The 12,364-nt window shown below is 48.8% G+C and overlaps 1 protein-coding gene across 1 annotated transcript in view; it reads left to right on the plus strand.

The window, feature by feature from the left end:
• Positions 1–10,286: 10,286 nt before the first annotated feature.
• Positions 10,287–12,364, plus strand: part of MVB12B (multivesicular body subunit 12B) — a 170,540-nt gene continuing 168,462 nt past the window's right edge. Inside the window, exons 1-2 of the mRNA XM_007471823.1 lie at positions 10,287–10,506; positions 11,225–11,241. Coding sequence (XP_007471885.1) covers positions 10,287–10,506; positions 11,225–11,241 — 237 coding nt within the window. The remainder of the gene's footprint in view (positions 10,507–11,224; positions 11,242–12,364) is intronic.

The raw sequence follows: 12,364 nt of genomic DNA on the forward strand, positions 1-12,364 counted from the left end.
CACAAAGCAGAGCAGGCCAGTCTCTTTAGGGGCCTTTGTCTCCGTGATTCCTTCTCAGTATAATCTCATTGTACATTTCTCGACAGCTGGCTGGATCTCATCTCATTTTAACAGGGCAAGAAAATCTTATCAGCTGCACCAGAAAAGCCTTAGAAAAGTTAGGAGATAAGCTGTGTGGAAGCCTAGACTAACTCAAAAACTCAGTGTACTCAGAAGATTAGTACAGGAGACAGGTGACACCTTTCTTGCTTGTGGAAAATTGAACCAGGTATTTCAAGATATTGTGCCATGCATAGAATATTTAAATGGGGCCTCTCCTGGGACCTGGGCACCAAGACCCATGTGCAGCAGTTGACACAGCAATTACTGGTTCATTTGAGCTTAGGATCATCTTTAATCCACATTTTTCATTCCTTCCTTTTAGCATTTAGGCCGCACTCCTGACTTATGCTGAAGGCATTTCCCTGCCCCGCCTCCTTCCCACTGGTGGGCTTTTCCCCACTTTTAGCTGGAACAGTGCACCATGATTAAATGCAAGGACTTTATAATTAGGCCTCAGCTTAAGCCTTGGCTTTCCTACTTACTGTGTGTTCTTAGGGAAATTACTGAACTTTTCTGAGCCTCAGTTTCCTCATCTGTAGAGTGAGGCTAATGATAATATCTATCTCATAGGATTATAGTAAGAAGTAAATGAAATATTGTAAGAGAAGTGCTAAGCTCCATTCATGCCACAGGGCAAGTAGTTAATAGAAATTAGTGGTTATTGGGACTTCCCTGGAGGGCCACTGGTTAAGACTCTGAGCTTCCACTGCAGGGGGCACAGGTTTGATCCCTGGTTGGGGAACTAAGATCCTGCGTGCTGCATGGCGTGGTTAAAAAAATAAAATTAAAAAAATTAAAAATTAGTGGTTATTATTAAGGGTTTGTTAACTGGTTAATTAGAAGAGTAGCTTCAGGGTTTTTTAGAGTGCCTTTCTGTTTGTGGTTATTATTTAGGGCCACTAGGAAGGGATGGTAGAGTAGAAAGAACACTGGGCTTAGAATGTCAGTTTACCTCCTGGAACCCAGGAGACCCTAGGCAAGTCATGGAACCTCATGGGACCTTTCTGAATCCCCATTTCCTCATTTGTTAAAGGGGCCTAAGAATAAAAGCTACCCCATAAGGCTGAATGGGCTAATGTGTATGAATGTGTGTGACACTGTGGAGGGCGTTGGTGGGTCCTCACTAAATGTAAGTGGGATCTAACATCAGACCCCGGTTTTGTGGGTCTGCTATTTTGACAGTTTGTTGTGGTGGGGGAGGACTATAAGAAAAACAATGCAAGAATGTCTTGTTTGTGTACAAGGATATCTTGGTGCTTTACAAAACCATACAACCGTGTGAACACGTTGTGATCCCCTCTCAGGGCCTTGGAAGGGGGGAGTGGGCGCTGAAGGTTCATCTCTATCAGTTTCACAGCAGATTTGCTTGTGGAAGCATCAGAATCCAAGTGTCCCCGGCCCCGCTGCCTTAGCAGGTTGGAACTGCTCCATGCTTCGTGCTCAAAGAGCGACATCCTTGCCACACTGGAAAGTCATGATGGTGTTGGAGTCAAGAGTGGGAAATGTCAAAGGTGCTATTATGGTGGTGAAGATAACAAATGACTACATGGTTGGATGTGGTGGGCTGAGAACACTGTATTTAGTTGGCTGTGGTTGAGTGAGCAGTCTCGTTTGCGCGTTGGCTTGTGGGAGGGGAAGCCTGGGTTCTTTGAATGAGCTGCCTCTCCCCAGGCTGTTCTTGCTCTCTCTGAGGCCCTCCCTTACCAGCGTTGCACTGGCCCCACTGGCTCTCCTTGGCTTTGTGCTCGCTGGGCCACCCTTGGGAATTGTGGTTTCCCTGAATTGTCGGCACTGTTTGCAGCGGGGTTGCCTACCTCACATCTCTTCTCTCCAGCTGCATGGGAGGCAGGGTGTGCTTGACGTTGCCTTCTTGTTGGGGACATCCTGTGGGCAGGCGTTGGTTTACTTGACACACTTCTGGCGGGATGCAGAGCTTGTCTAGGCTGAAATGTGAGAGGCCCGTGGGCCTAGAGCCCAGGGGTCACATACTAGAGCTTTGCAGCAGCTCATACTCCCCTGAAGACTGGAGGGCCCTCTTGCTGGGCCTGTGTCTAGGATCAACACGGGACTGTTCTACGCACACACACTTTTTTTTTTTTTCAAACAGATACTGATCAGCACAGCAAAATTTCAAAAGAATATCCTTTAGGAGAGAGAAATAAATGAATTCTTAATGAACTAAGAAAGAACCCTTAGGATGTTTATTAAAATGCAGAACCCAGGGCCTCAAACCCAGATCTTGAATCAGAATATCTGGGGAAGGGGCCCCAGAATCTGCATGTCAAACAAGAATCTTGGGTTGTACTGATGCTTACTGAAATTTGAGAACCCAGAACCCCAATTATAGATGCTTTTTAAAAATATTGTGAAACACACAAAATAAAATTTACCATCCTGATTGTTTTTAAATGTATACATCAGTGGCATTAAGTACATTCATTCTGTTGTGCAACAAATCTCCAGAACTTTTTCATCTTGCAAAACTGAAACTCTATACAGTTGACTCTTGAACAACGTGGGTATGAACTGCGCAGGTCCACTTATACGTGGAATTGTTTCCATAGTAACTACTGCAGTACCACACCGTCCGCGATCGGTTGAATCCCCAGATGCAGAACCACAGATACAGAGGAACTCCGAATTTGGAGGGCCAACTCTAAGGTATATTCGGATTTTCGACTGCTGGAAGGTTTGGCACTCCTAACCCCTTCATTGTTCAAAGGTCAACTGTACTCATAAAACTCCTGTTTCCCCCTTCCCAGCCTCTGGCAACTTTCTAGGAATTTGACTACTCCAAGTACCTCATATAAATGGAATCATAGTTGTGAGTATTTGTCTCTTTGTGACTGCCTTATGTCACTTAGCATAATGTCTTCAAGGTTCACCCACACTGCAACATGTGTCACAATTTCCTTCCTTTTTAAGACTGAATAATACTACATTGTATGTATAGACCACGTTTTGTTTATCCATTTATCTGTCTGTGGACACTTGGTTTGCTTCCACCTTTTGGCTATGGCAAATAATGCTGCTGTGAACATGTATGTACAAATATCTCTTTGAGACCCTGTATTCAGTTCTTTTGGGTATATATCCAGAAGTGGAATTGCCAGATCATATAGTAATTCTGTTTTTCATATTTTGAGGAATCACCACACTGTTTTCCATAGCTGCTGCATTTCCATTACCGCCAACAGTGCACCAGGTTTCCGATTTTTCCACATCCTCACCAACACTAATTTTCTGGGTTTTGGTAGCAGCCGTCCTAATGGGTATGAGATGATATCTCACTATGGTTTTGGTTTGCATTTCCCTAATCAGTAATGATGTTGAACATCTTTTCAGATGCTTGTTGGCCATTTGTGTATCAGCTTTGGAGAAACGTCCTTTTTCAAGTCCTTTCCCCATTTTTTCATCTAGTTATTTGCTTTTTGTTATTGCTAGTTTGTAGGAGTTCTTAATAGATTTGGATTTTAACCTCTTATCAGATATATGATTTGCAGATATTTTCTCCCATTCTTTTGGATGTCTTTTCACTCTGTTGATTGTATCTTTTGCTGGAAGTTCTGCAAGTTCTTTATACACATTAAAACCCTGTAAAGAAAATATTATCGTCCATTATTCCAGTTTGAGGGGCGTGGAAACTTAGGCCCAATTCAGTTGAATTGCTTGGGGTCACACAGCTGTGTCAGAGCTGCGACTCAAGCCCTGGTCCCTCTGAGTCCCAAGTCTGCATCTTTTCCATTCCTCTGCTTTACCTCCCAATCCTTCCCTGAGCTAATAGCATGAAGAGGCCCTATAGGGTCTGCAGGAAGTGGCCTTGGCTTGAGAAGCATTCATCTACAGGAGAGGAGATAGGAACGCAAGACTTGGGAATCTCTTCCTTCTGACCACTGGGGCGCTGTAGATCCACATCATTAGACATCATGTAGACCACTGTAGACATCATTAGACATGTCTAATGTAGACATTAGACATCATGTAGACCACTGTAGACCCACATCATTACTTAGACCTTAGAAATAGCAGAGAAGTGCAGACAGGTTTTTAACGGTTTTGTTTATTTGTTTGTTTAAGCATTTCATAAGCTTGTTTCAGAGCCCATCTGCTACTTACAGTTCCCCAGACAGTCCGGGACTGTTCACGCCACCGTCTTTTGCCTGCACTCCTTGCAGTACTCTGCACCCTCCATCTTTCAGGAAGGCCAGCCCCCTGACTGCCCAGCAAAAGGGAGCATCGCCTCATTTGCGGTCCCTTTCTTTCGGGACATTTCCTCCAGCCCGTGAGCCCTGCAGGTGGTACCCATGACTTATTCGTCGCTGTGTCACCCAGCACAGTGGCACTGCACCTGGGCTCTGCGTTCTCCAGTCTCTGACCCAGCCCAGATCAATTAGATCAGAACCTGGGGGTTGGAACAGGCAGCTGTAGTCTTTACAAACTCCTTAGGGGAGTCTTCGTGCAGCCTCCTGCCAGGCCCTCATCCAGCCTGCTCCAGCTGAGTCACACCCACTTCTGGAACCCCCTGGAGTGCCACAGTCCCACCTCCCTTCCTCGGCAGATGGCCCAGCCCTGGGATCGTGGTGTTTGCCCTGCATGGAGCATCAGTGACCCCAGCGTGGCACTCTCACCATTGCCTCTGCTGCTTTACATGCCCTCCTTAATCCGATGAAACATTGGCGATTTTGAGCGGGGGACAGGAACTTCATTCATCCATCCTTCCATCCATCCATCCATCCATCCATCCATCCATCCATCCATCCATCCATCTATCCGTAATCCATTTATTGAGTTCTCATTGTGGGCTAGGCACTGTGGTGGACATATACCTTTGCACAACTGATGTTCTGCTAGGGAAAGTATTATAGCCTTCTGAGAGGCAAGACTGTGTGTGTGTATGTGCATGTGTGCATGTGTGCACATGTATGTGCTAAGGCCATGTCCTTGGACAACATCAGGATTCTTAGTGACAGCACCTGTCTGGCTGGGCAGTGGGGAAGGTTTGGGGTGAATGGGAGATGTGACCCAGATTTTGAATGGTGGGATGGGTGCCATAGGGGAGGAACTGGGTCCTCTTGGGCAACCTGTGTTGGGGAGGGAAAGACTGGGGGACTTACTCTGAGGCTGTTCCCCATGGATGATGACCTTCAGGTTCCTTCCTCCCTCCCTCCCTTCCTTCCTTCATCAAACATCTAATGAGTACCTACTGCCTTGTAGTCAAAGTTTGGACTATGGACCTGCTGTTTCAGCATCACCTGGATCTTGTTAGAAATGCAGCTTCTGGGACTTCCCTGGTGGTGCAGTGGTTAAGAATCCGCCTGCCAATGCAGGGGACATGGGTTCGATCCCTGGTCTAGGAAGATCCCACATGACGTGGAGCAACTAAGCCTGTGTGCCACAACTACTGAAGCCCATGCGCCTAGAGCCTGTGGTCCGGAACAAGAGAAGCCACCACAATGAAAAGACGGCGCACCGCAACGAAGAGTATCCCCCGCTCACTGCAACTATAGAAAGCCCGTGCACAGCAGCGAAGACCCAACACGGCCAAAAATAAACATGAATAAAACAAGATAAATTTATAAAAAAGAAAAGAAATGCAGCTTCTCAGGCCCCATCCTAGACCTGTTGAATCAGCATCTCTGGGAGTGGGTTTAAGGCTCTGTTTTAACGAATTCTTTAGATGACTCATGCGTGCTAGAGTTTTGAGAACTCGTCAACCAGAATGTTGGGGTTTCCGTCTTCACCATTGTTTTACGCTCAGCACAAGGGCTCTCCATAAACATTTGTGGGCTGACTGTTACGCACCAGGTCCTGTTAGGTACCAGGAACGTGGGAGATGCTTCAGGTGGGAGGATGGCAAGGTCAGCCAGGTTTGAGGTATGAAGGGGACACGTGGGTGACAATAGCCATCAGTGTACTAGATACACTCGTCTGAGTCTCGGGAGAAAAGTCCGGGCCGTGGAGGTAATTTGGAAGTCATCAGCACGCAGAAGGATTATATGACCAAAGAAACTCTGAAGACCCATGTGCAAGTCACAGAGCGGGTGGTGGTGATGGGAGGTGTCTGCTGACCTGAAGCCAGGTGTTCTGATGATTCTGGCCTGGGAGCGCATCTGCCCGGCGTTGAGGTGACATTTTTACTCTGGACACTGGCCATCAGGCCGAGGCTGTGACCATTTTATGTCACCGAATATCAAGAGAATGTCGCTCTTGGGCCCTCCTGTGGGGCACCTGCCTTCTGTCAGCATCCCTCTTCCTTCTCTCCAGGCGACAGTTTGATGCTAGACCTGATGCGAGTGGGTGGGGACGACCTTCATCTGCAGTGATTGTGAGCAAGTTGCAGGTTGCGGTGGGGCCCACAGTGTGCTGGAGAACGCCCCCTCCTTCTGGAGCCAGCACCAGGCTCCCTGGTGTTTCACATTCGGGCCTGTAGGGGCAGGCCTTTGGCCACGGCAGTGCTGTAGAACTTGATCCTGATTTATCTGGGGAGAGAGAACTCCAGGATCTAGCACTGCGCTGTACGGGCTGCAGCAGCCCAAACTGCAGGCCCGCCTCACATGGTTTATGGAAAATCTGTTTGGTAATCAAATGGTTAATATCCGTCTAAACATAGGTCTCTGATGGGATGGATGCATTTGTACACCAGATTCTCCTATTAGAAGTAACAGACCTTCACTGGAGAAAAAGGAAGTGCTTGCCATTGTTAGTTCCCTAGCTGGAAAGTTCTTTGTGATCTAGGGGAGCTTAGGAAAATATTTGCTTTAGTTCCCCAGTATCTTAGCAGCCTTCCCAGCAGCCTGTGGCCTGTTGCCACCAGGTCATACTCAAAAGCATTTGTCAGAACGATTTGGTTTCTGACTGGTCACTAGATAAGTGGTCCAGGCCCAAGTACAGGTGGCGCCAGGATGCTATCCTGAGGTTCCGTAGTGGACGCCTCTCAGCCTGTGTCCCCCATGGGCAGCCCCCAGAGCCGGCTGGCCATTTGCCTGGTTGCTGCGGGGACTCTGGCCTCAGCCTGCAGTCTCCTTAGGAGGTAGGGCTCTGCACCAGGGCTGCCTGAGGTGGCCCAGTTTGTGTATTTGTGTGTGTGTGTTGTGGGTGCATTGGTGAAGCCTGGCCTCCCCTGCCCTCTGTCCCCTGCTTAAGAGTTGTTAGCAGGAAGGTGCCAGGAATTATGGAGCAACAGAGGAGGGCATGGGTTCCCCGCAGCCCACTGGTACCACTGCTGCTACTGGGAAACAGGCAGAGAGCTGTCCCATCATGGCCAGAGCCGGAGCTTTTACTGGGGGACGGCCGTTCCCAGTGGAGGCCCTGCTCTTCGGCCGTTTCCCACAGGGAATGAACTATTTATCCACTGCTTTTCCTCAGCCCCACAAGCTGCTAGATGTGGGCAGACAGTTTGTCTTTTGTGCCCTTGACTTTGGATTTCAAACAATCTGATCACAAGTTCATCCTTCTGTAGGGACTTAATTAACTCACTGGTTTTGTCATTTCAACTACAGTAGCCCAATTTAACCTGCTCCCCCCCGCAATACTTTGAAATTACTCTCCTCAGAAGTTGTGTGCGGGTCCCACCTTCAGCTCTGGTGGGCAGCGAGGGCTCCGCTTCTGAGTCGGCCTTCCTTCCTCACCCAGGGTCCCTGCTGCGCCTCCTTTGAAGGCAGCACCCCCTGCCCCCCGGCAGTTGTTGCCTCCCCCGTCCCCGGGCACAAAGTGCTTTAAACTCCTCGGCCTGCACCCCACCCTGCTGCTGGAAGGGCCTCCGTGGAGAGAGGTCTGAGCTCTGCTAGTTGGGTTTTGATTTCAGTACAGGAGCTGATAAAACGAGATAAACCCCAGGCTCACAGGGCCGGGGAAATTAAACAGAGATGATATCAAAGTTCCCCTGAGTTTTCAACTGTGATACAGTAGCTTAGTTTTCTCCCAGACTGGGGCCCGGAGGCACGCCTTTGATTCTGAAACAATGTTCAGCATCAGTTAAGCCCAGCACTGCTGACTTATAGGGATTAAGTACACTGTTGTAGTAATTCTTTGATCAGCTACAAGGGAGCCGTGTGCTGTCTGTATGAAGGGGCTTTATAGTTAAAGTTCATTTCTCTATGAACCTGGGATGACAGCACTGGTGAGGTGCTGCAGTGCTGGGAGCTGGGGCCTCCCCCAGGCACTGTTTGCAGCACTGCAGGCTCACATAGGAAGTTGTTCTCTTACCCAGTGTTATTGGATAGAACTCATTGAGCACAGCATGGAAAAAATCCTGCTGGCCTGGAAATCACACCTCACCCTAACTGACCCCATCCAGTCCCTCTAGTCCCAGTATGTACAACACACACACACACACACACACACACACACACACACACACACACACTCATACACTCATTCTCTGTCTCTCTCCCCACCTTGCAGAGAAATCCTCTCGGGGCAGACACGGGCACGCCTGTCCAGAGTGAGGCTCTGTAGCCCCCAGCCTTGGCAGTGATCTGAGTGAGGCTGGCTGCACACTCGGGGTAGAGGTTGAGATAGGGACCAAATGACCTGGGAGGTCAAGCTAGGAGGACTAGATCAAGGTCAGTGTCGCCAACATACCCTCTCGGTGCCCGAGGGCAGTTGTGACTCCCAGGTGCTGCCGCCATCTTCATTCCTTACCTGGCGTTTACCGAGAACCGACTTAGCTTTAGGTTGGCTCAATCCTGTAGTTCTCAGAAATCTCAGCATCTGTTATCTTGGCCTCTAAAATACTGATTAACTTTTGGCTTTTTCTGTGGAGGCCCTCCTTGCAGCCACAGCTGGGACGGTAGAAGTTTCCCCAATTGCACCTCCACCCCGCTTGGCGCTGTGACTTCCAGTTGGTAATGGAGCCCCCGTGTGCCGTGGATCGCACTCACACCGTGCTATACATCAACCTGTTTCCCCCTGTGCAGGGCTCACATCTCCCTCATTAGGTCTAAATTTACCTCCGTTGTACACAAACATGGCCTTAGCTCATTTTTATTGTTGTAAATTATTTATGAGGGAAATGTTGAATCTTGAAACTGAGGTGTGGGGAAAATTAATCCCATGTTACTTCTATCTTTCTGTACTTTTCTCCCCCTTGCTTCAGTTACTGGGCTACAGCTAGAGAAAGAAGAGCGTTGGCATTTTAAAATATAATTGGTGTTCAAAGTGCTTTCTTAATGGGATATCAGATGGTAAGTCCGTCTCTCTCTGCACAGTGTATGGAAAGCAGACCAGACTGGGGAAGGAGGGCCAGAGGTCCCGTTGGGCTCTTCCCTCTGCCAGTTCTTGTCTGAGAACTCCAGGCTTCCGTTTTTCTCCTCTAAAATAGGGATAATATGCCCCAGCCACCTTCTAGGTTTGGTGTGAGCATTGATTGAGAAGGAGCCCGAGACAGCTTTTTGGTTAATTGCAGGGTGCTGTTCAGATGTGGGGAGGTGTGTTAGTGTGTTCTGTGTGCAGCTAGGATTTGGAGATAGAGGTGGGTGCTGGGCGGGGAGTGCTGAGGATGACACCAGCTGTTGCAAGTAGGCCTTCGCGTTTTCTGCTGTAGCCCAGCATCGCATCTTGCAAGACAGGTTAATGTTGGCCTTAAACACCCTGCTCCCCCCGCTTCTCTCCCCGCGCCAGGTCTGCTCTGCAGCCCGGCATTAATGGCCTCTTTTCCCCCTCGCAGAGGCCTGGCCTGTGACCCGGGCAGCCGCGGACACAGTGGTGCCATCCCTTCTGGCTGGAGGCTTCGCACAGCCCAGGGAGCACCGAGACCTAGTTAATAAATGGCCTTTTGTTAGGAAGGTCAATTGAAGTGACGGTAGAGACGCTGTTAAGAGTAATTTGCAGTCAGAAAATATGTAATTCAGGGCAGGCTGCTTTGAGTGATTGCCTCTGCCGTGGATATCTTGGGCGTTTCTCATTAAAAGCTTCCTTTGCTGGTGGTGGTGCTTCCTCCACCGCGGAGCGAGGAGTCATTTGTCTGTATCTCACAAAGGCTGCTGGATCCCCAGGGCACAGTCAGTGCGGGGGGGGGGGAAAGACAAATATTATACAGTATGACTTATATATGTAATCTAAAACATAATTCAAATGAATCCATATACAAAACAGACTCAAAGAGACAGAAAAAAAACTTATGGTTACCAAAGCTTGGGGGGGGGGGGGGGGGGGGCGAGGAAAGAGGGAGGCGTGCACCCGAGATGCTCGGTGCTAATGCCCTGCCTGCCGCATCCTCCCAGCCTGCAGGCCGGGCCGTGACCAGGCACGCGGGCCTGGCCGCCGGCTTCTTTGTCTGCTCGGGGAGGCTGCCCGCAGCCATCTTGGGGCCCGGTGCCGGGCTGCCTGGTGCATTGTGGGAGCAGCGGCGTCCGCCCCCTGTCCTTGCTCAAGCTGCAGAGCAGAAGAGGGCCATTGTCATCAGTACGTGGCCGAGGATGTGGTGACCCGAGGACGGGCATCTCTCAGCTAATAAAATATTTCTTATTTATTCCCATGGTCACCTCCCCCCTCTCTCAGATAGTAGAAGCCCTACTATCTTAAAAAACAACAACACTTACCTCTGATGTTCTTTATTAAATGCACAGCATGATATTTTAGCACCGGCAGAACTGTACATTCTATTAATGAGTTGTTAATTGCAAGCATTTTGGTAACCAACAGCAGGTACCAGTATTTTGCAAACTGCAGCAACGTTATTTCCATGTTACCAGGAATATGGGGTTTTCCAAGTGAAGTGCGTTTTGATCAGTGTTTGCTTTGGATTTGGGCTGGTGCAGATATTTCATTCTAAACCTTCTTTATTGGGGGCATGTATGCGGATTCCGTCAGTAAATATTTATTTAGTGCCTACTGCGTGCAGGAAGCATTAAGCCCTGTTCTTTATGCAGGCAAAGCTGCCTGGTAAGTGAAATTTGAAAATAGAAAACGATGCAGTGATGTGGTTTGGTGTCCTGTCCCCCCTGCCCTGTGCTTCTAGAAGTTCATTTTCAGTAGAATTAAGTAAAGCATAACTTAGTTTGGCTTTTGTCATAAACAGAAGCTGAGAGTGTGGCTGCTGCCAGGCACTTCCTAGCCTTGACCCGAGACTGGGCTCCGTTGCACTGACGAGTCTGTTTCTGGAGCCTTTCGTGGGTTCCAGGGGACGCTGATTACACGGTAACTTGCATACAGCATTCTGGTTGTTTCTATTCAGGAGGCTGTAGTCATTTTTAATAGCCTCTGCCTTTTCTGGTTCTAGTCTGAGAACTAAGAATATTCCTCCTGCCTGCCTAGTTAGGCAGGGTGTTTGGTTTACTTTAGAAGCAGTAACCAGCCTTGAGCGATCTGGCAGACCTACAGCCAGTGGAATTCGATTGCTGCGGAAGGAGGTAGAATTTAACTTGCCCTTTTTCGCAGCTTGTCCTTTTAAAAGCACTAAAAGTCATTTACATGAGGTGTTAGGTTTTTTATTTGCTTTCTGGTGCACTGCCACTCGAGCTGCCCAGACCCAGTGCTCTCTAAATTCTGCTTGTCTCCTCTGGTCACATCAAGAGGCAATCAGCAGCAGAATAATAATTGCATTTCCCTCCCTTTCTCCCAAAGTGCCCAACAAGAATTATGGTCATTGTTAGTGTTTAGCTTTGAGTAAGTGCCCACATGACCTGCTGGATTAAACACAACAAAGGGACCCGCCGGTCCTCTTGGGAGGAGCACCAACCATGTTTCTGGCCAGTTACACTGGACCTTTGTATCCCGAACCCTCCAGTCTCATCTGCTTTTTGTTGAGCGCCTAATATGTGCCAGGGAACCTCTCCAGGCCCTTGATTTACGTGACTCCTTTAGTTCTCACGGCAGCTCTGCGACTGTCAGTGTCCTGACCTCTTGCTTGCCCAGTCACCAGCTAGTAAGTCACGGAGCCTGGACTCCAGTGCCATGCCTTGGCCTCCATGCCCAGAGCACTTTCTTCTGTGTGTTTGCAAAGCTCTGCCGCCCAAACAGTCCACCCTTGGATGTGGTAGAGGCTGTGGATTTGGAAGGCTGCACTTCTTCAGGGAGGTATTGTGAGGGAGAGAGACGGAAGGTACTGTTAGATTTAGCTGTGTCTGATTCATCCTCAGAGAAGCTGGTGGTATCTGTTCAGAAGTCAGGCAGCTGGGCAGGAGAGTGTTCAAAGCTAACTTGAGAAGAGCAGGGGCTGGAGATGACTTGAATTCTTTTTTTTTTTTTTTTTTTTTTTTTTGAATTCCGGGGGCCTCTCACTGTTGTGGCCTCTCCCGTTGCGGAGCACAGGCTCCGGATG

The sequence above is a fragment of the Lipotes vexillifer genome, unplaced genomic scaffold (assembly GCF_000442215.2).
Source record: "Lipotes vexillifer unplaced genomic scaffold, Lipotes_vexillifer_v1.1 scaffold98, whole genome shotgun sequence".
In the NCBI taxonomy this organism is placed as follows: domain Eukaryota; kingdom Metazoa; phylum Chordata; class Mammalia; order Artiodactyla; family Lipotidae; genus Lipotes; species Lipotes vexillifer.